The sequence below is a fragment of the Struthio camelus genome, chromosome 3 (assembly GCF_040807025.1).
Source record: "Struthio camelus isolate bStrCam1 chromosome 3, bStrCam1.hap1, whole genome shotgun sequence".
In the NCBI taxonomy this organism is placed as follows: domain Eukaryota; kingdom Metazoa; phylum Chordata; class Aves; order Struthioniformes; family Struthionidae; genus Struthio; species Struthio camelus.
In genome coordinates, this window is record NC_090944.1 from 103,104,197 (window position 1) to 103,125,548 (window position 21,352).

The following is a 21,352-nucleotide window of genomic DNA, read 5'->3' on the forward strand; positions in this document are numbered from 1 at the left end:
TATTTCTCTGAATTATAGAGTTTTTCTAAAAGGTACCGCTTAACTTGCAGCTCTTTGAGAAGTAGCAGCGTGACAAGTCAAGAACATGATATCAAAGAGCTATGAAAATATGTATTTACTTTGCCATAACTTATACTCATATATGATATTTGTGTGCAGACAGATGAGAGGTATTTGGTCAGAGCAACGGAAAGTTGGCAGTGAAAGGTTTATTAAACTGGTAAAATTCTGCATTTTAAGCAAGGCATTATCTGAGTACATTTCTGTTTCTAAACATTGCATTCTAAGCTGAACATCGATATTCTAACAAGCTATAAGAGCTATAATTTTGAATTGCTCGTTTTCAGTCATCTGAAATGTCTGTTAGAAAAGTCATTTGCCTGAAGTATGTTTTCTAGCGTATACCATTTGACCTAATAGCAATACTTATAGGGAATATAATAAAGGGAATATAGATTTTTTTGTAAGGTAAAGCAAAATATGCAAACCTCTTCATACCAGTCACTTTCTTTTCTGAACTAAGATGCCCTGTTAAAAAGCACTTCACATATGATGAAGTGGTTCCCATACAGTCACTTTTGTTTATCTGTTTTTATTAAGTACTTTGAACTTATCTGTGTTCAAGATATTATTTATAACAATGCAATACTATTATTGTAGCTGAAAATCAGGTAGAATCAACAAGCGTAGTTGCTTGAGCATCCAGGCAAAATGATTTATTTTGTGCGGAAGTATATACGTATATATGAAATCATTCTTTTTTCTGTCCAGCTAGGTGTATGGTTTTCCTTGGGCTGCGCATACCTTGCTTTAGAAGGCTACGAAGGTGCTGCCAAAGCATTTCAGCGCTGTGTGACATTGGAACCAGATGTATGTACATTTCAACAAGAGATTGAGATGCCTTATCTAGAAGCAACAAGGATGTTTTCATTATAAACAAACAAAGCAATAATACAAAACTTGTTTAAATCTTAGGCCTTTGAATAAATTAAACTTTTGCATAAAGGATATATTTTCCTCATAAGGCATCATAAAAATACTTGCCCAATACTTAACTTTGTCCAAGTATGTGTATGTGAATGTTAAAATATGTTTGGTGAGCGTACAAATTTTTTTATGCTTGCATGCATGGCTAAAACAGAGAGAAAAGGGAATGAGCAGACCATGAGTAGAGTTAGAGACAGATAAAACACTAAGTTAAAATGCTTAGTCCTGCAAGTAAGTAATTGAATTCTTCTGAAAGAAAAGTCAAGTAAGTTGTATATGCAGGTAAATTTGAGACTAATATAATTCACGAACACAGGCAAGATGAAGTTTGTTATCCAGTTTTTCAGGATGTACGAGGCAAGCCTGTGCACAACATTGCAGTTTGAGTGAGTATGACTGTGCAGAGATTGTAGAAATGACAACTGGATTACCTCTTGGGAACGTACTGGCTATACTTTTTTGTCAAAGGCCTGACTGCCAGTATGCCGCTGAGTTAAGTTAATGTCACCTACTTGACAGAAACTGATTTTCATTCTTTTTTCTTGGGGAAATAAGAAGAGAGCAAACAAAGTGACAAGTATTCTTTTTTTCTTTATTACTAAAACAAAAGAATTTATTTGAAAGAAAAACAGACAATCCTGTACTTAAGTGGAAGTTTTGCCTTGTTTTACGCGTTGACATGATCTATTTCAACACAGTAGATCAGTCCAAAGTGGACTGAAATTGTGTTCGCTTACCTGTCTGGGGATCATACTTGCCTGTATTTATACAAACAAGCCAACTTACTTCTCAGTAGTTTAAGTAGTATTTATTATTCGAGTAAAGGGTGCTGAGCTGGCTCTTAGCTATGGAGGTCAAACCTGTCCCTGTGCAACAATGTGCAGCAATGCCCCGCACCTTTTTATGACTGAAGCCTCAAATAGGTTTCCCAACATGATTTAAATGCTCCATAAACCTGAGAGTAGTCTTCAGCACAAGAGAATATTTCACTGAAATAACCAGGTTCTGGTCTTTAAATTTATACTAGTTACCACATTGTTGACTTCAGTGGTATGACTTTAAATTTACAGCAGTGTAAAACACTCTTAATCCCTTTCAGCTCAAGCAGTTGTCTGATAAACGCAGTTGGAACTGTCCCTGTTAGCTTTGCCTGAAATGCATTAAGGGACATTCAGATGATTTTTTTTCTACTAACAAAGCTGTGTAGGTAAGTAACTTCCAGCTGGTGAGAAGTGATGAGCTGCTGGAATCACTGACCTCTGCAGCCATCCCTGCTAGATCCAGAAGAGGATGCCTGCTTACAGTTTAAAATGAAGGCAAGAGCTGGCATAGCATATTCCAGCCGGAAAGGAGTTAAATGAACTGTTTGTATTTCTGCTTGTTGCTATGATGAGTAATATTTATTTTAATGCAATATTTCAACTACATTATAGTAAATAGAATATATTAATGTGTGTTAATATCTGTGCAATTAGCAAAATTGATGATATAATAATTCATAATAGTTTTATTTACATATTTTTCAAATAAGTGTAATATAAGTAAATAATAATTTTGGGTGGTGTTTCTCCTTTTGTCATTACAGAATGCTGAGGCCTGGAACAATTTATCAACTGCATATATCAGATTAAAACAGAAGTAAGTACTTGAAAGGATTAGAAGATACATTTTCCAAAATAAGTAATTTGGATTTCCTTTTTCTGACATTGAGCTTTTTGTTCTCATAATGTGGTTAGCTCATTTATCCTAATTCTCATCCATTCAGTTCTCTCTTCCAGCTTGGATTATCTGATGATACTTGTTTCAATTTGCAGGAAATATATTCTCCCAAGCTTTATAAAAGTAGCAGTTACTCAGCCTACACCTTTTTTGTTACAAGTTTCAATTAGGTAGTACATGTAGCCAGTGCAAAACATTCATATTGAAGTTGGAAGCTAATTAGACTATGAAGTTAAAAAGATGTGTCTGTTTTAAACAAACTATGTATTTAGACCTGTATCAATTCATACTATATTAATCTCAGGAGACTGGAAGGAAAAACAGGCGGTTTATTTTTCATATCATGAAAGCAGATGGAGATCTACACACATAATAAAGCTTGCTCTTTTCCCCGCAAATTAGCCATTAATATAAGAGGCTTTGACCTAAATGGACTACCCTTCTTATTTTTGTGTCTCGGTTCAACGTGGTAAAAGCTTCTTGGAAGAATACTTGAAAGAACTTAATATTTCAGAAGAATTTCCACATTATAACCTGTCCCCAAGGACTGAAATAATAGAATAAAATAATTTTTTTAAAACGTTATTGATACACAAAATTAGACTGTGTTCAAAAACCTGACATCAATTTATATGATTATGCATTCAAGAGGCAAACTAAAAAGAAGACAAAGAATAGTAAGCTCACATGAAAGGGTAAGCTGAAAACTACCAAGGAAACATGGTAAATAACATCAAGAGATACTTAGCTATGTTAATGGGAGCAGAAAGGAAGAAAAAGTGGAGGTTAGAATGACTTCTTAAACTAAAAAGAGCAATAGAAATAAAGAGCTTGTTTTCCCTTTCCAGCAGTTCCTTGTGTCTTCAGCAGTGTTTTGAAGGGAATGCACAATTTAATTATCAAATCATACTATATCTCATTTATTAATTTATCTGTAGCATTTTTAAAGTATGCTGATTATACATTTATTTGGAAATCACTCTCCTCATTTGAAGTTCCTCCCTCTTATCTTAAACTGCTTTTGATAGATTCCTGTTTCTTTTGCATAAAGTTCAGAAGGGTATATTAAATACTTAGTGAACTGGCTTATACTCGGTTTATGGATGTATCTTTAATCAAAATCACTTTTACACCTCTCCATTTACTATAGGGCTAAGAAACTACTGACTGATTAGTTTCACTTTATTGATTTAATTTTATTGCTGTGAATCCACTCTTGTGATTTAACATGATAAATGCACACAGAACTTGTAAGCTATTTGAAATCCTATCAAAAATATTAAGGGAGGAGACAGTTTTTGAGGTTTTCTCTACGTGAGTCACATGGGAGAGGAATATGCATACAGGAAATCTTAAGTCAGTATTTTATGCTGATAGCTGAGTGTGGCCTGCCTTTGCTGTAGAATAGCTACTTCAAACTAATCATTTGTGTAGTCACTGTTGTATGAGACTGTGTGATGTAGTTTAACCCACTTTGAAAACAAGGGATATCTGTTGAGTCTAAATCCCAGCTTTCACAACGAACATGCTTTCAGTATGATTTATTTTGGGGGCAGAGGAGTGGTGAGAGTGGAAATTTTTATTTTTCATGCCTGCTAGGAAAACAAAAGAAGGAAAAATAGAGAAAAGGAAAAGAAAATAAGATAATAAAATTAACTGTTTTCTTTTACTCCCTCATCGAAATCAAACTTTACTACTGCCAGGCTCTGAAATCAGACCCACCCAAGAGTTGTACGTACGGGTGAGGCTTAGTGGAATCTCATACAACAGACAAATACAAAATGCATAAGTCTCTTTGAAAAGTGTGCACACACAACTTGTTGATACCCAAAGGACAGGGCTTTTGTTGCTTTGGGAGTTTGTTTTTTAACAATCCACAAATTAGGTGTATTCTGAAGTTCCTCAAGAAAAATTCATTGTGATAAAACCAGACTCTACTGTTTGGTTTACCAGAAGAATTTATCCAGGTGTTATAGGAGGTCTTTGAAATCTAGGAGGTCTCATATTGCTCAGAACAAACTGGGACTGCCTCCTCCGTCTTTTGGGTGAAAGGTGCTGGTTTCCAAGGCAGGATGACATGCTGGTACTGCCTGTGGTGTCCTGTTTGGATATTCATTGGTTTAACTGTTACCCTGGTTAAGGATATTCCATCATTAAGCAATTTACTGCTTTATCAGCATAGCAACAGTGATGATTTGAGACATAGATTTTACATCCTATCCCTGTAGTCTCTTTTTTTCTTTTCCTGGTTCTGTCTGATCAGCATCCACCTTCCTGATAATTTATTAACTTCTTTGAGAAGATGGCGGAGATCATACAGGCTAGTCCTAAAGATGCTGAAGAGCAGTTTGTTTTATAAGCAGTTACTCAAGATGATTAAGCTGTGTCCCTCAGCCAAAGTGTCTTCCAGCCTGTTAGAGAACTGTGGTGGATCCCAGCTTCCCTTGTAGCAAAATCTACAGAGGAAGGAGCAGACCTCTGTTCTTTTCTAATATAATAAGTCCAAATCCTGGGCTACAATCCCTTACTGACACAATTAACAGTGGAGGAGACCCAACTGTTACTTGGCATGTTCACTCAGCAGCAGCAAGTATGAGAATGTGTATGAGAGGGAGAGAAAAGGGGAGTGAACGTGGGAAAATGTGCCTGTGGACTATTCTGCCTTAGCTATTCCAAATGACCTGTTTTCTTTCAATAGTTTTGTTCTCTCACTCAGCTCTATTCAGGTGTTTAGTAACTCTTTTTGTACTCTGGGTTTGGATTGGCAGTTATTTTATGTTTTTTTCCTGACCCAACTGTTTCCAAGCTTTTAATGGCCTGATCCAATAGTTAGATATTCCCTTTTCCTGGCTGGGATGTTTGCACTCTTGCACTCTCTTTTTTGAAGCTCAACCAGCAATGTCTTTGAGCTATCTTTCTTTAGAGATAGCACTTTTAAGGACTTTTACTCAAGCAATGGAGCAAGTGAGCTGCACATTTTAGTAAACCATGTTTATATGATATTTCTTAAGAAGAAATTTCTTATTATCTGTCCCCCAAAAAGGTTTTTACCATCCTGGGAAAACTCTGTTGCAGGTTTTCCTTTAAAAAAATTTATTCCTTTTGTGTTTTTCCTAAGCTTCATGACTCTCCAGCTGAGAGTAAGCTTCAGGCTCTTAAAGTCTGAAGAACCATATCATTTTGTATTTCTAGCAAAGCTTTTAGCTTTTGGCCGTATGTTTAAAGCTATGGACAGTTGCCTACTCTAATTTACCAACTTAGATTTAAGACTACATAAAGGTCTCTTGCTCCTCTGCTAGCGTTGGTTGCATGTCCTGCAGGAGGTCATACCTCTGTAAACTGGATGTCAGCTGCTTTCAGGTCATACGCAGCATTTGGCCAAACTGTCTTATGCACCTTACCACAGAACACCATTACTTCCCTCCTTGGGAAAGGGCATGGGAAACGGTTGCCTAATGTGGATCCATATGCACATATAAGGAAGATGGTTACTGACTTTACAGCAACTTTAGAGATTCTGCCTGCCTTCAATCCACAACACACTCTCTTGACACCATGTGACGGTTCACTGGGCAGCAGCGTTGGTAAAGGATCCTAATGGTGTTTGGGACCAGTAAAACTTCAGAAAAGAAAATACCAGTACAGATGGCAAAAATATAATCAACTTTTGTCTACTTTATTATATTATTTTGCCAAAATATAGTTAGGAGAACTAATACAGAGATCACCTGGAAACAGCCATAACACGGTATACTGATTAGTGAACCGGTAGAAGGTAATTGCCAAGAAAGAAGAAAGTATCAGTATGGTAAATTATGAACCATAATTTTAAATTGCACTGTTTTCTAAACAGATTTTTGAAATTGGCACCTTTTTAGCTGATACAACGCCAGCTGGTTTTAATATATTTGTATAAGATCTTCATTTTCATTTTTCTTTTTTATTATTATTAGAAACAAAGCATTTCGAACCCTTCAAGAAGCTCTCAAGTGCAACTATGAGCACTGGCAAATTTGGGAGAACTACCTTCTCACCAGTACAGATATTGGAGAGTTTTCAGAAGCAATTAAAGCTTATCACCGGCTCATGGACTTAAAAGAAAAGTACAAGGATACACAGGTGGGGAGGTTTTCCTTTTAGGTTATTTTATAAGTTCATTAATTTTTCTTATGAGACAGATTTCTGCTGATAATGGTATCAGTAGTGATAACACATACAATGAAAGCTATATAGGCAAGCCATTTAACTTTTTGAGATTTGAACTATGAGACTGAATGTTAAAAATTTATAAAAAAAACCAAAACCTTGCATCCAGATTGCCTCGTATTTTGTGGAAGGACAAATACGAACCTTGTTGTTTTAGGGTCTATTCTTAAATAAAACACAATGCATAACACCGTCTTTATGCATTGTTCCTGCATATCTCAGTATGAGAAATAATAAATTATTTTGCATGTTATAGTTCCAGTGAAGGTAAGCCTTTCCCGTATGTCTGAAAATCCCTCAAATGAGTCTTTGAAAGTGAATTATGTTTCATGGCTGAACACATTAAAGTGAGAACATTGATTTTAAGTAGTCTGGAGCAAAGAAAAATAAAGGAGGTATTTTGCTCGTCTTCCACTGCGGTTCAGTTAAGTTCAGTATTTGTAAACGTATGCTGTGGATAAAATCCAGAGGGCCTACTTTAACAGCTTCAACTCAGATTGTTACCTTATCTAAAAATAGGTCCTGATCCAGGCAGGGTGATTGCGAGAGACTTGTTCGTTCCGTGCGTTTAGTGAAAGTAGCTGGGTGAACCTGAAAGGTAGGCCAAAGAATCTCTTATGCAGAGTAGTGAAACATCTCCAGAAGCCTTTTCAGAATTGCTGGATCTGGTTGAGCTGCTTATGAGCTCTTAGGAGATACTCTGTGAGCCTCTCGTGCAACTATAACTAAATGTGCTCATGGGTAAGCAGAAACATACATCTCTCTTTCTATGCAACTCTGTATGATCTTCCTTCAGTTTATATTTAGTAGCTGTATAGGCATCATAAGTTTTAGTTTATGGACTATCAAGCTTGATGACACAGTGGCAAGAGAGACAGTAGGAATTTACTAATCCAGAAGAATAAATATGCATAGCACTGGAAGAAACTGGCTGAATCATTGATTCCAGTTCTTTGTGAAAACAGAAGACTAGCCTTGGACCTTCACATACCAATCACTCTAGCAAAATAATAGTTACAAGATTCCCCTTGGGAGACTGAGTGCATCAAATAACAATGTGCAATTAATTACGTGATTTGCAATGTCCCTGGTTAATGAAATTACAGGAGATCTTTTTTATTTTATTTCAACATAGTGTCCAGTCATATTTTTAAATCATCATTCTTATCTTCCTCGGTGATTTTTGTTAGGTCATTGCTGTCTTTTCTTATTCCATACTTCAGAGTACAGAATGCAGTTTTGGGAAACTTTGCTTCTCAGCTATTTTAGTTATTTAATGATGTCATTCTTGTGGCAAAAGTTCTGATATCAAGATATCATGAGGCTGAATATATGTATATACAGATACTGCAGACAGAATTTTAAAAGGGAAATATTTCAGTTATTTTCATATATAAAATAAATAGCTATGCAGAAGAAACTTGTGATGTGATTTAAATGTCATTGTGATCTATGCAATTATATGCTCCTTCATTTTAAAATTGTTATTAAATGGCTATGTTTTTAAAAGTTCTCTTTCCTACCTTTATGTATAAGAAAGCTTTTTTTTCCTGCATGGGTGCTAAGTCCTTAGGGTTTTATTATAAGAATGTTTACATTTTCAACATCCAAACTTCAACGTGTTAGTGTGAGAGCAGTCTTTAGTTTAGAGGCAATCTTGATGTTGTTACTCAAATTGTAATGTTATTATAGACAGAAGAAGGACATTGGCTCTTTTTCTTACCTATCCTGACTACTAGGTGTGGTTGGACCAAAATAAAAACATTTTGGAAACTAGTTGGCTAACTTTATAAGTGAGCTACAGTAGAATAAAAAATTACAACCAAGGAAGTACTTTCAAAAATCCCAATGTCCTAAGTAGTCCCTTTAAGAAAGCATGCTTATAATATTTAAATTTCTTTGTTACAGATTCTTAAAATTTTTCCAATTTCCATATTCCTTTTTATTGTCATGAACTTACTGAGAATATACCTTGAAAACCTTTAATACGGATGTTATGTGATAAAGGGTAAAGACTCATTGAATTACCTGTAACAAATGGCAAGTTTTGACAGTCACAGCTTACAGTTTCAGCTACTAGATCAGTCACGGTTCACTAAAAGGACTGGAGGAGAAAGCCTTAACTGGTGTAATCATCAGTTTAGCTTCTGAATTACTAGTCCAAGGCTATAAATATACCTGAGAGATTTCTGCAACTGCTAAACACACAGCTTTGCACCACATACGTGCTCTTGGAGGAAAGCAAATCTTTTTTACTTATAAGGTCATTGCTCTGAGAATAACAAAGGTTATTTTGTGGGTGGAAAGGGTGTTTTGCTACATTGTTTTCAGAAACCAGATCTTTATCCTGTACTCTCAATGAATAGAAATTCAAAATGTGGACACATATTTCCTCTCTGCAATTCTATATTCTCTAGAATGTAACATAAAAGCTTTGTGTTACCCTTTCTATCAAATATTATCCTCGTTTCCTTGGTTCATATTGCCAGGCTGTTTGTAATAAAAGGTTGCAAGGTATCCCAAAGTGATTGTACAGAAGGACAGAAGGTAGGTGTCTCCTGAAGGAGACTTCAGGAGGCCTGTTTCTTGTCAGTAGCTCACTACTGCCAATTGACTTTGTTATAAACTTTAATTTGGGAAGCGTGTAGGGAGATCTCATAGATTGCAGATTTGACATTTAGACCTGGTATTTGAGGATTCTTTTCTTGCTTGAGCTATCTCAAGTTTGATTAGCATTAAGGAAGCTTTTAAAAATGTGTTGACCAAGTGCATTTTTAAATGAAATGAGCTATTTGGAGAAGAGCAACTGTGTAATGAGATTAACTGATAGAGATCATGACATGTAAAAGTGGTTCAGTTTGTTTCTGTCCGAGGTTTTGTAGCTTGGTAGGTTTTGTTTGGATTTTAGTAAACACATGTTATTCACAAAAGCAAAGGAGGAGGAAGAATGCAGATGGCGTGACATGTTAAACACAGATTCTCTTCACAGTGGTCATATGGGGCACAGTTCTTTAGAAGAGGCATAAAGAAAAATACTACAGCTTGCATGGGATACTGGGCAATAGAGCGCTGATTTAATATATTAGTTTAGTATAGATGGCGGTTTAATTCATGTCTTTGAGATGTTAAAGTTTAACACTGAAAGCAATGCTCTAATCATGGAAAGCTCAGTTAGATTGCTAGTACTTCTTGATGATCAGTACAATTCACTTGCGATTCTAAGTGGCATTATTTAACACCTGGGCACAGCCATGTAGTGTTAATGTTTCATTAATATTTAATGGACCATTTAATCCAGGCTTTCACACTGGTTTTATTTTAACTGCTGTAATGCTAATGCTTAGATGATGAATTATGAGGAAAAGGAGATAGTTTGTGGTGAAAGTATAAGCAAAGCCTGAACTTTATGGGAATAAAGGCTATTTTTCAGTAGCTAAATTCTAATGACTGAGGAAACTTTTCATGCGCAGATAAAATATCAGCTATAAAACTCTTAGGAGGTACAGGTGATATTCATCTGAACTAACTTTTAGAACTTTGAGATGCAATTTTCTTACTGTCAACTAAGAAATTGATTGAGAAGTCCCATATACGTATATGGAATCCCCAAGACTACTTTTAGATCCTTATGCAGTATGAATTTCAGAACTTGTGGACTAGTGATAGTTTTCCATCATCTTGAGTGAGAAACTGAGCCTTTTAGTAGAAAGAAAAGGAAAAAAACAGCCTGTTTTGTCATGTTATTTTATAAAAGATGTACTCCAAATTTGGGTGGGGGAGGTTGTTTGTTTGTTTAGCTGGTATTTGAATGTTTCTGCTACTGTGGTTTCATATGAATTCCAAAAAGAAACTGGGGGCGGGTAATTTTTTCACTTTTATTCTTCCGTTAGTTGCATAGATTTATTTCATAACGCCATCAGCCGTTTTGATTTAATTGTTATTAGCGAAGGGTTTACCATATTTGGTAGAACTCAGTAAATGATTTTTGGGATGTATGGTAATTGAGATGTTCTGTAGAAGAAAAGTTGTATTAGGAGCAGGATGTGTCACAAATACTAAACTTCATATGTTTTTATTTTAAATGTAATATACTTTAGTACTGTGATAACTTTTGCGTTATTTTCTGCCACCAAGCTGCATCTTGGCTTGTGAGGATGTACCTGTGTCCTACTTTTATGAGAACAGCGATGGTTTGGAGGTATTCACAAATCATCGTTGAAATCGGTTTTCATTACTCTTGCTATTAATATTGCTATTAATGTGTTTTCATTGAAAATATTAATATAACTTAGACAAAAATGTTGAAGTTGAATATTAGGGCTGCCAAATCACCGTCTCAGAAGTTAGGATGTACCAGCATGAAGGCTGCTTACACATCTTTTATTTGCCTATCTTGAATGCTTGCTGTACGGGACTACCATTTTGTTTTACCATCAGTCTCCCTTTCTCATGCACTACATGGGGTAGGTAGTTCTCACTTAATGAGCCACAGCTGGTAGGGATTTTATTCTAATTCGCCATATGTTCCCATGTCTTAATTGACCTGCGTTTGCTATTTCTTATTTTACTGATAAGGAACTAAGGCACAATGAAACTAGCTTCCAATTCCGAGTGTCCATTTTGAAGTCTTGAAGACATGAGGATTTGTGGTGGTGGTGGTTATTGTTTTTCGTGGGACGCTTGGTGTTATGTAGCATTTTATATATGCAAAGCACAGCTCCCATTGAGTTCCCCAGCAGCTGCAAGTGCTGAGCATTTCTGCAGGTCAGATCCCACATTCTCAAGCCAGTGACTCAGAAAATAAGGCCGTGGAATGAGTACTTGTAAAGTTTGATTTAAGTGACTTGACCAATCACTCATCATGACTGCAATAAACACAGAATTTTCTAGAGTAGTATTCAGTTGCCTTCCAGTTTCCCAGCTCCTGCACTACAGAGCTTTCAATTTCTGCAGTTAATGAAACAGAAGTCCTGTAAACAACAGTCTCTTCCATTGCTGAAATGTAGTCAAGTTCCAGCTGTAAACAGAGTTGTTTTTTTTTTTTTTTATGAGCAGATTATAAGGTGAAAATATCATTATGACACTGCCACAATTTCTTATTCTCTTCCTGCATTCTCTTTCACGCTTGCTTGCCAGGCTAACCCATAATTTCCTTCTTAGCTCTTATCTTCACCAACTATACAATCTTTTGGATGAGGTTTAACAGAGTTGAATTATTCCCCTAATAACGTGTTTCTCTGTAAACTCTACATTTGTCATATTGTACTACATTTGTATTTTACTGAACCATTAATAGAGAGCAAATATTGCAGCTATCGAGATGCTCATTTTACTTACTGACAAAACAAAACAAGTTGAAACAAAAACTCTTTCCTGCTGCTTTTCCAAGGTGCTGGCTATTCTGGTCAGGGCAGTAGTGGATGGAATGGCTGATCGGGCTGGAGAAGCAGCGAGCGGATTGAAGGGGAAGTTGCAAGAGCTCTTGGGCAGAGTGACTTCACGAGTGACAAATGATGGGGAGATCTGGAGACTTTACGCCCAGCTCTATGGAAATGGACAGAATGATAGTGATGAAGATACTGAAAAGGTAAAGGTGTTGTGAGGCTTAAGTTTTTGTGAATACAAGCTTATGGTAGAAGCCTTCTGTTCTTTGATTATGGTGAAAACGTGTATTACTTTTGGGGAAAAAAGTGACTTCCTGGATCATAATGGCATGATGCAGTGGCATCGTAAGCCACCTAAATTCTTCTTTGGAACCACCAAGGGGAAATGCATATTAAGCTAGTCAATATCTGAGTTAGACTTCCCAGAGTAAGTGCGCTTTGTCCTTATTTAGGTTAAAATGGAATTAATATTGTCATTTAATTCTTAATCTGTTAAAGTGTAGGCTCCTGTTTACCTGCCTCTGTTTTAGCTACATTAACTTCCTTCTCTGGTTCTAATCACTTCCCAGGTAATTGAGATGATTGCTTTTCTAAAATAAACACTCTACGCTGAGAGACTTTAGTTTGTTGTATGCTGGGGCATGCTTTGCGCTTGGTGTTAAATTTCCAAAATTCAAATAGCCTTGCGCGCTCCAAAAATATTTATGGGTTATCAGATTTTTACTGAAGCTGAAAATATACAAGGTCAGCATTTGGTATGCATTTCCTAATAGGAGGTATGCCTTTGGTCATGGCAGAAATGTCGCTCAGGAGGATTGCTTGTCACTTGATATCAGGCATATTATGCAGATGGTTGGGCCTATGCATTGTGTGCCTTTGGGGTTCAACTTGTAGTTTTTTGACCCTTCCTCGTTGTCCTGCTCTTCATCCTCTGTGAAATGCCTCATTTAGCCCTTGCCAGCCTCCATTATGCCTCCAGTTCATCCTTCCTTGCTTCCTGATTTTTCTTTACAGCTGAACAATAAAAAGGATTTGACCTATTTAGAATTCAGAAATACAGACAGTGCAATATCCTGTAATATATCCTCACATTCTTACTCAGACATGCAAAGTAGTAGAGGCCCTGTCTATACTATAAATGTAATCATTTCAGAATCTGGTTACATCACAGTATTTTTCACTAACCCAGTTAAAAACATGGTTTCAATTTGCAGAGTAGACAGGACTTCAACTGCATTTCCTAATCAGACTGGTTATGGAACGCTGTTATGGTCTAGGCTGCCCTGCAAAACGGAATGATGTTTATAAATGACTTGCGGGATGTTTGTCTGTGTAGCTTAGTATCCTGGTGTGGTACCACAGTGATAGATCATGAAAGAGCAAAATTGTCTACAGCCACAGCATAAATTAATCTACGCTATCAAAATTCGTTGTCAGTACACTGAATGCTCACTGGTCGCTTTTTTTTTCTTTTCATATTATAAAGTAAAAAGTTTTAAAAACTGAGTAGTTAGTGGCTTCACTGCCACGAGCTTTATCTTGTGTCAGACATGTAATTATCTATAGAAAAAATTTAAATTATTATTTAACTATATTTGTATGCCTGGCAGTTGCGAAGGGGGTTTTAATTGCCTTTCTGCTCTTTGGTCGTATCTGATGCCTTGAATCGCTAGGGCCTACAGCTGCAATTCACCTCAGCCCCTCATAAATTGAATCAAAGTCAAATAAGGGGATCCTAGTTAGCGTGAATCTGTTGAAGCACTGGAGAAGGAGGCGGCACCTATAGCTGCCTTCCTGCCCCCGCCCTTTAGCCTAACATATGCTAACTCTTACAGTCTTACGTATCCGGCTTGCCACCTCGCTGAGTACTTCATTCTTTCCTATGTTGAACCCAGTCCACCACTTTCCCACTTAGGAATCTTTCCACCCTACAAGTTTCCTACTGATCCTTACCCAGGCAACAGTCTGTGAAACCTTTCTGTTCCTTAAACTTTGCCCAGCTCATAACTGTTTCCTTCCAGGATAAATCCAGGTTCCCGAAGTGCAAACAAACAACCCACAAGGCTTTGAATTCTTTCCTCCCCCACCTAACATCTGTCAGCAAAACCCTCTAATTTGCTGCTCCGGCTCAGACACATGGCAGATTAAAATCGGACTGCTGTAAAAACTGTCATTCCTTCTCTTGGAAGCTCTTACCCTGGCTGCCCAGAGCTACTGCCAGTTATAACCTAAGTTACTATGCAAAAAATTAACTTGTTCTGGTTGAACTTAATACACCTTATTGCAATTTACAGTGGTTCAGCAGCATGAGCAGTTCACTCACCCATGCAATGCTGCTGCCACTCCAGTAAAAGGGAGAAGGTAGATGCTTCCAGGGCGGCAGCCTCCAGATTTGATCCATCTTTCTTCATGAATCAGAGGTCTTTGTTGTGCTTCTGTACACGTACTGCATTGAAAGCTTTTTCTTCCTTTCTGTAATACTTACACTCTTTAAAAAGATAATTGAAGAGTTGTCATTGAACCAAGTCACCAAGACAACAAGAGTTGTCATTTTCACATATATTTATGTTTCGTATTTCTGGTGCTGTAGAAGGCAAACAAAGCTAGAAAGGAATAGTTAGTTTCTGCATCTTCGATTTCTTTCTCCTGTGGAGTTGTCTACTTTGGTTTAGTTAGATAGCTGAACTGTTATGAAATAAGCCTATGGATTTTATGAAATAACTTTTTAGATTTGTCTGCACATCCTGTATATTTATGCTTTTGGACTAGTTCTGTGTCCTAGCTTGTATTTATAACCTCCTTAAAGATCTAATATAATAGTTACTTTCTTCCATGTACTGTGTATTTCCTTTTCTGGCTAATGGAGTACTAGTTCCAGTACTGCATCACTAGATTTTTTTTTAATTATTATTGTTATTTTCAGTCTAAGTTTTTCATAGTTTTCTTTCTATTCTGCTATTTTGTTATGAAAAAAAGTTACAGTAGAGATGTGAGTTGACAGATTTTTTTTCCTTACTGTCCTTATACCAGAGGAAAACAAATGCTTTCCTTTACCTTCCATGTTCCTTCCTGCTTCTTGTTACGATTTTTTCTTAACAGAACCTTAGTTCCATATTGTTTACATTTATCTTCTCTATTTTTCCTGTTCCATGCCAAGAACCAGTGCAATATGGCAACTAATAGCTCTGTCTGTGAAATGCATTATTGGCTAAAATACATATATGGAGAGAGAAAGCTTTGATGTATTCAGTTAAACATTTGTTAGGCACAAAATTACTGTTCAAAGTGTGAGTCCAAACATTTTTCCTTTTTCATGTGCATTTAATTATGATGACCTGGCAAACATGGGTCACATCCATCAGTCTAGACAGACTTTTAAAAAATAAAAATTGTCTTTAGACACATGTTACTTTATATGCCTGTCATACTTGAGATGCAATATTGGTGAAGAACATCTGTGTTACAGCTGGTGCCTAAACTTGCAGAGCAGGAAACTGTTCCAGAAAAGCTAGCATAGTAAAGATCCATTCATTTTTTTGATAGAGCGTTAATTTCATAGCTACTTAAAGCCAAACTAGGCTTCTGCTTTGTTTACACACATGCTGATTATATTTTCCTTCTTGCAGTCACTGCAGTACCTCACTAAGGCACATAAATGTGAAATTCAATCCAGCGATTGGGAGAAAGATGTTTCATCTTTTAAGGAAGTGGTGAAAGGAGCCATAGAGATTGCACATGGTATGTTCTGCCTGAAAATAACTTATCCATGAAGAGTGTAGAGAATGTTTAATAAGCTTAGTAACAAAATAACCTTATATCTTACCCATTATATTTATTCCTACTAATTAATGGAAGTCCTCTAACATAAAGCACGGTCCTAAGAGTGCATATGAGAATATACTTGGGCTGAGGCAGAACTCGTGTTCTGTGAGTCAGCAAACTTTGTGAAAGGTAAGCATGCTAAGCGTAAGATTGATTCCGTGTTTACCAAGGCATTTAATGGTCCAGGAGTTTTACAGTGTTTTAAAAAAAAAAAGAAAAAAAAAAAGAGGACAAGTAGTTCATTTCAGTCTTCAAATAGTCACATAACAATTTTGATTGACCATCCCTTTCCAACACCTTCAGTGTAGTAGGTAGGAGATCGACAGGCCTTAGACTCGGTATGAGTAATGACTCTGCAAGAAGGATACCTTTAGTCATACGGTATGACTTAAGTCATTTTAGAGTGGTCTTCTCAAAATTACCTACTCCAAATTAACTTTTCATGAGTTTCTTTTTTGGAATAGTGCATTCAAAGGTTACATATGGAAGGTATCTAGAATTTTATTTAAATGTTCTTTAAAAGATTATTGTGACAGAAGGTAATGCTTTTCTGTTTTGGTGTCCTTTTCTTCTGTATTTGGATTCTAGTGGCTATAAAGTGCAGTAAAAACAAGTCTAATCATCAGGAAGCTTTGCAGATACTTTCTTCAGCTCGGCTGAACTTACGTGGCTTGTCATCCAAAGCAAAGGTAGGAATGTTTGAAAGAAATATCTTTATTTTTTTACCAGAACCCATGGCTTTAAGTCATTTATAAATCAAATAATATTTACCTGTCCTATTGCATCATCAGGAAGATTTTCATCTCCACTATTAAAGATTCCAGTTTTAGGTAGACTTTTGTTTTCCTTATTCCTCCTAGGCTTTGACCAAACTAAAACTACTAGCCTACGATTTCAATGCTAATTCTTAGTTTAAGTTAGAATTTTACTTAGTGTAGGGCAAACAGACTCAAATGTTTAGAAGAAATCAGTCATTTCAAAGAACTTTTCCTTGTGTGAGTAATCATGAGGGGAGCAGGGGCAGTCTGAGGAGGAATGGATGTAAGCTTACAGAAAGGACAAAATCTTTTAGGACTACTTTGCATCTCTTAAAAGTGTTTTATAAATGGAGTTATTTATTAAAGCAGAGAACTCAACATTTTCATGGAATTATGCTATGTTTAGTTTTTAGAGTTCTAATTTGTGTATCCATAGCGAGGCACCTAAACAGCCCAAATCTGTTCCTGCACCATTATTGTCTTGATTTTGCCCTCCACCTTACAACGTGAGAAACGGCCATTGTTTAACTGAGGACTGATTTGGAATACATTTTTGTTCAAAATACACTTACTGTCTTTAAGAAGGATTCTTCCAGGGCTGTGTGTGGGGTTTAGCAAATGTGAATTACACAGCATAAGTTTTATAACATGTGTGCTTGTGTTACAAAGTGTTGATCCATCATCAGTGTGCTAAACTTGGCTCGCTTTCTTTAAGTCCTGTAATTTTTAGGATAAGGGCCTAGGAAAGTTGTTGAAGCAGATACAAGCTGACTCCATAACTAATTGTGCTTGTTGGATATTGACATAGTCTATAACTCTTAGAACTCTTAGAAATAACTCTTAGAAATACTGGGGAAAAAATCGCAACTTGTGCGTTCTGTTGTGATTCACAAAGTGGTTTAAAAAAATAGTCTGTTGACTGAGTAGACGGTAGACAGTAGAGAAGGTAAGACTACTTGACATATATGTTATAAACAAGTACAGGTGGTTTAAATTATACTAGATAGCACAGTCACTGAAATACTAAGAATAAGTGAGTCTAATAAAATGTATTCTTCACTCCTAAAGGCATTAATTAAATGAACTTATTTTTGGCAGATACTGGTGTGTCTAACTTTTATGGCAGTTCTGAGAAAAGTGGCATGTTAGAGATAAAGGTATTGGAATGACTCAGTTATTTTTTCATAGTTCCAATATGCCATCTTATTTTTAAATTAAATCCCACTGAATTTCCAGAGTGTGTGCCTTTGGTTTAAAAACCTCAGTCATCTCCTGTAAGATATTATGTACAAACAACTTAGCACTATTTATGTCTGTTCAAACTTGACTCCATTATCTCCAATTACTGCCTAATGAGACAATATTAGTGGGTGTTTTTTCTTTTTTCTTTTAACAAAAATAAAAGCGCTTAAAAAAAAAAAAGGTGTCAAGAGCAGACTCCATAGTTAAGATTTCAGAAGGAATAAAGGAACAGTGAAAGTAACTTTCAAAAGATAAAGTGCCAAAAACTTCCTAGTCAGGACATGCAGTAGGAATACATTGGTAGTTTTTGTACAAGTGAAACAGTGTTGCTCTCTGGGCTTTACTGTGATCTCTGTCTGTGACTTTCCAATCCGTGGGTCATGCCAAACTCATGATGCAGCCAGACCCTGCCTAAGACTGCATCTAGAAAATGTATTGTTAATGGGCTGCTTTATGCACAGAGTCTTCTGGGCAGTCGCGTGCTCTGCCAAATAGCATAGTGGGCTCTCTTCTGCTTCTTGACCCTGCGTGTCATTCAGATCTGACAGGTGGGCTCTCTGAACAGGAGACGGATCCTGAAGCTGGGTCATAAATGCATGAAATGTGGGTACTATGGTGGGAAAACATAAGGCAGAAGCCCAAAGAATAATGGTACATGAAACTTTCCCAGTCTGCATCTAGTTGAAAAGATCTCTTTAACTGTGTGGGAGGGGGGGGAAAAAAAAGAGCAAATAATTAGATCATCCTAATTTATTTAGCTGTCTTAGCCAGAAAGACCCAAACTTTTCATTACCAGTGTGAGTTTGTTGGGCTGAGAGTCAGAAAAGACTTTGTACTTGTTGAAGGAACATGTTCTTATTTTTGTGAAAGATGGTCCTTGTTCAGTGACAACCCTGTTGCGAAACACACTGGAAACCTATTTTAAGGCCTTTTAAGTACATTTTTGTTTATATACTTATCTGTATTGTGCCATTATGATTTGATGATATAATGAAGACAGATGTACTCCAGAGCAACTTTTGTCTTCTGGGTAAGTTTTCATCTCTAAAGTAGGCTTTTTGTTTGTGTCAAATGAAGTGTGAATCGCTCTCTGTTTAGATACTAAAGGGGGGAAACATATGTCTGGATCTGCCTGCTTCCCATATTTATGTGGAGTGGTACCTCACACAGCTTTGCTACTACCTGAGTCAAAAGACAATTTCTGGCCTTCCAAAGTAACAATTTGGTAGCAAAGCTTTGGTCAGGCCTTGTGTATCTCAAGACTTTAGACAAGTCATTTACCCTTTACTCTCCCTTAGTTTCCCTGTTAATATGTGAAGATTACGGTTGCTCATGAATTAGCTCTTTTTGTGGTTTTATTAATGTCTTTAAGTACAAACTATTTTTATCTCTCTGTAGTGTTCAGTTTTCTTGTGTATGAGTTAATTACACGCAGATGCATTTCTCCACCCGCACACATCTTGACATCAAATGTTAAAGCTTTTTTTTTTGAGGTTTTGGAGAAAATGACACAGTATAATACGACACTGGGAACCCATAGCCATGAAAACTCAGACCTACTACTTAATTAACAGATGGGTTTGCAAACTGCAGTGAAAGTGAGATGCTGTTCTAGTTTGAGTTTCATAGTAGAGTCCTTAGCTTTTAATGGGAGCAGAAGTGGCAGTAGGTAGTCAGGTGAGAGTAGAAACCCAGCTTCCACGGGATCATTCAGCCCTCTCTGACAGGAGAACATCAGGAGCGCAGCACTGGCCGATGGTCATTCGTAAGCGCATCTGTTTACTAACCACAAAGCGGTCTTTTTAAGGAGAGAGGTACTGTCATGGATGCCAAAAATAACATGAAAGATGCTGATAGGAAAGCTATGGTAGTGATGATGAGGTTCTTGAATTCTGTCTGTACATTGAGACATAGGAACTGTTAAGTACAGTTGAAAATAATGTGTTTTTTTTTATGCAGCAACTTTTTGGAGATGTAACAAGTAGTGAGGTTTCCAGTGAGATAGCTGATGAAATGACAGCTATGGACAACTTGATTGCTGAACTTCAGGAACTGAGCAACCAACTGAGAAATCGTTGCTGAAATACAGACCAGACTTCATGGGAGGAAGACCATAATGATGTGTTTCATTTGCTGCAGATTCGCTCATGAAATGGGAACAACTGCAGCACAGCAACACTCTCAATGACCATTTTCCTGTACAATGCTGTTCTCATGGTCAGCTTTCTTCAGGTTTTAGTCTGCTTTTTCAGATTCTTATCTACTCTTGCCGTCTTAAAATTGTGTCCGCTTCCTTGGGCCCAGATTTTCTGGAATAAAGCTAATTGCGTTTATAAAGCGCTGGATTAGAGCACGTTTCGTGGGTGGCACCAGGCCACAGGTGCATTGCAAACAGGGGGAGCAGGAGGAGCCCCAGGGCTGGAGGGGAGGAGGCACTGCAGGAGGCCGGAGCTGTGCCCTGTCCTATCTGGGGCCCCGGCCAATCACAGCACATGCCCTCCCCAGCTGGCCAATCATACCTCTACTGGTGAGCTGCGCAGCCAATCAGAGAGCACGTCACTGTGCCGCTGGCCAATCAGAGGAGCTGTGAGGCTGGTGGATGAGTGGCGGCAGTGGTGAGGCGGGCTGGGGCGGTGGGGTGGGCCGGCCCCTGCCTTGACCTGCTCCGCTCTGCTGGGGCGGCAGACGCCTGGGCTCTTCGCTGGCCCCTTTATAGTTTGGTCATTGCTACTTACGGGGGAGCACGAGTGGGGTCCCGAGAGTGAGAATTTAGTCTCTTGTGGTGTTGCTACTCTTGAAGTACAGTCAAAAGCGGCCAGATGTTTGCAGCGTTGGGGTCTGCTAGGAGTTATTGCTTACAACAGTAGTGTTTTACTCAAAAATATGCAACTTGGGTCCCACGTGCAGGAGAGCAGGACTTCATTTGGGGCTTTTACGGGCAGGGTGATTTATCTCCAATGAGGCAGCAGTAAAACTGCAAAATATTTATATTTGGCTAGCCTTGACTAGCTTGTTTTCATCTAGATTGCTTTGCTTTGTTTAATTAAGTATCTTCCTTGCATTTTTCCCTTGAAATAGATTTCTTTACTTTTCTTTTTTTTTTTTTTTTTCAGAAACCTATGCAAAGTAGTTTCCTCACACATGTTGATTTTGGCTCTTGCTCCCATATAAGAATGATGCAGTCTTCAAAAATGCTGTTATCTCTATTCTGTATATACACACTGTATGTGGTGT

General features: G+C 37.3%; 1 protein-coding gene across 3 annotated transcripts in view; it reads left to right on the forward strand.

The window, feature by feature from the left end:
• Positions 1–20,455, forward strand: part of TTC27 (tetratricopeptide repeat domain 27) — a 135,886-nt gene extending 115,431 nt beyond the window's left edge. For 2 of the 3 annotated variants that reach the window (XM_068939405.1, XM_068939406.1), the window contains 7 exons: positions 772–870; positions 2,573–2,625; positions 6,660–6,825; positions 12,302–12,499; positions 15,923–16,034; positions 16,707–16,807; positions 20,078–20,455. In XM_068939405.1, the coding sequence (XP_068795506.1) occupies positions 772–870; positions 2,573–2,625; positions 6,660–6,825; positions 12,302–12,499; positions 15,923–16,034; positions 16,707–16,807; positions 20,078–20,200 (852 nt within the window). In that variant the 3' untranslated portion in view covers positions 20,201–20,455. Of the gene's footprint in view, positions 1–771; positions 871–2,572; positions 2,626–6,659; positions 6,826–12,301; positions 12,500–15,922; positions 16,035–16,706; positions 16,808–17,974; positions 20,057–20,077 lie in introns of those variants that run through there. The other variant, XM_068939408.1, reaches the window with a different exon arrangement.
• Positions 20,456–21,352: the final 897 nt, after the last annotated feature.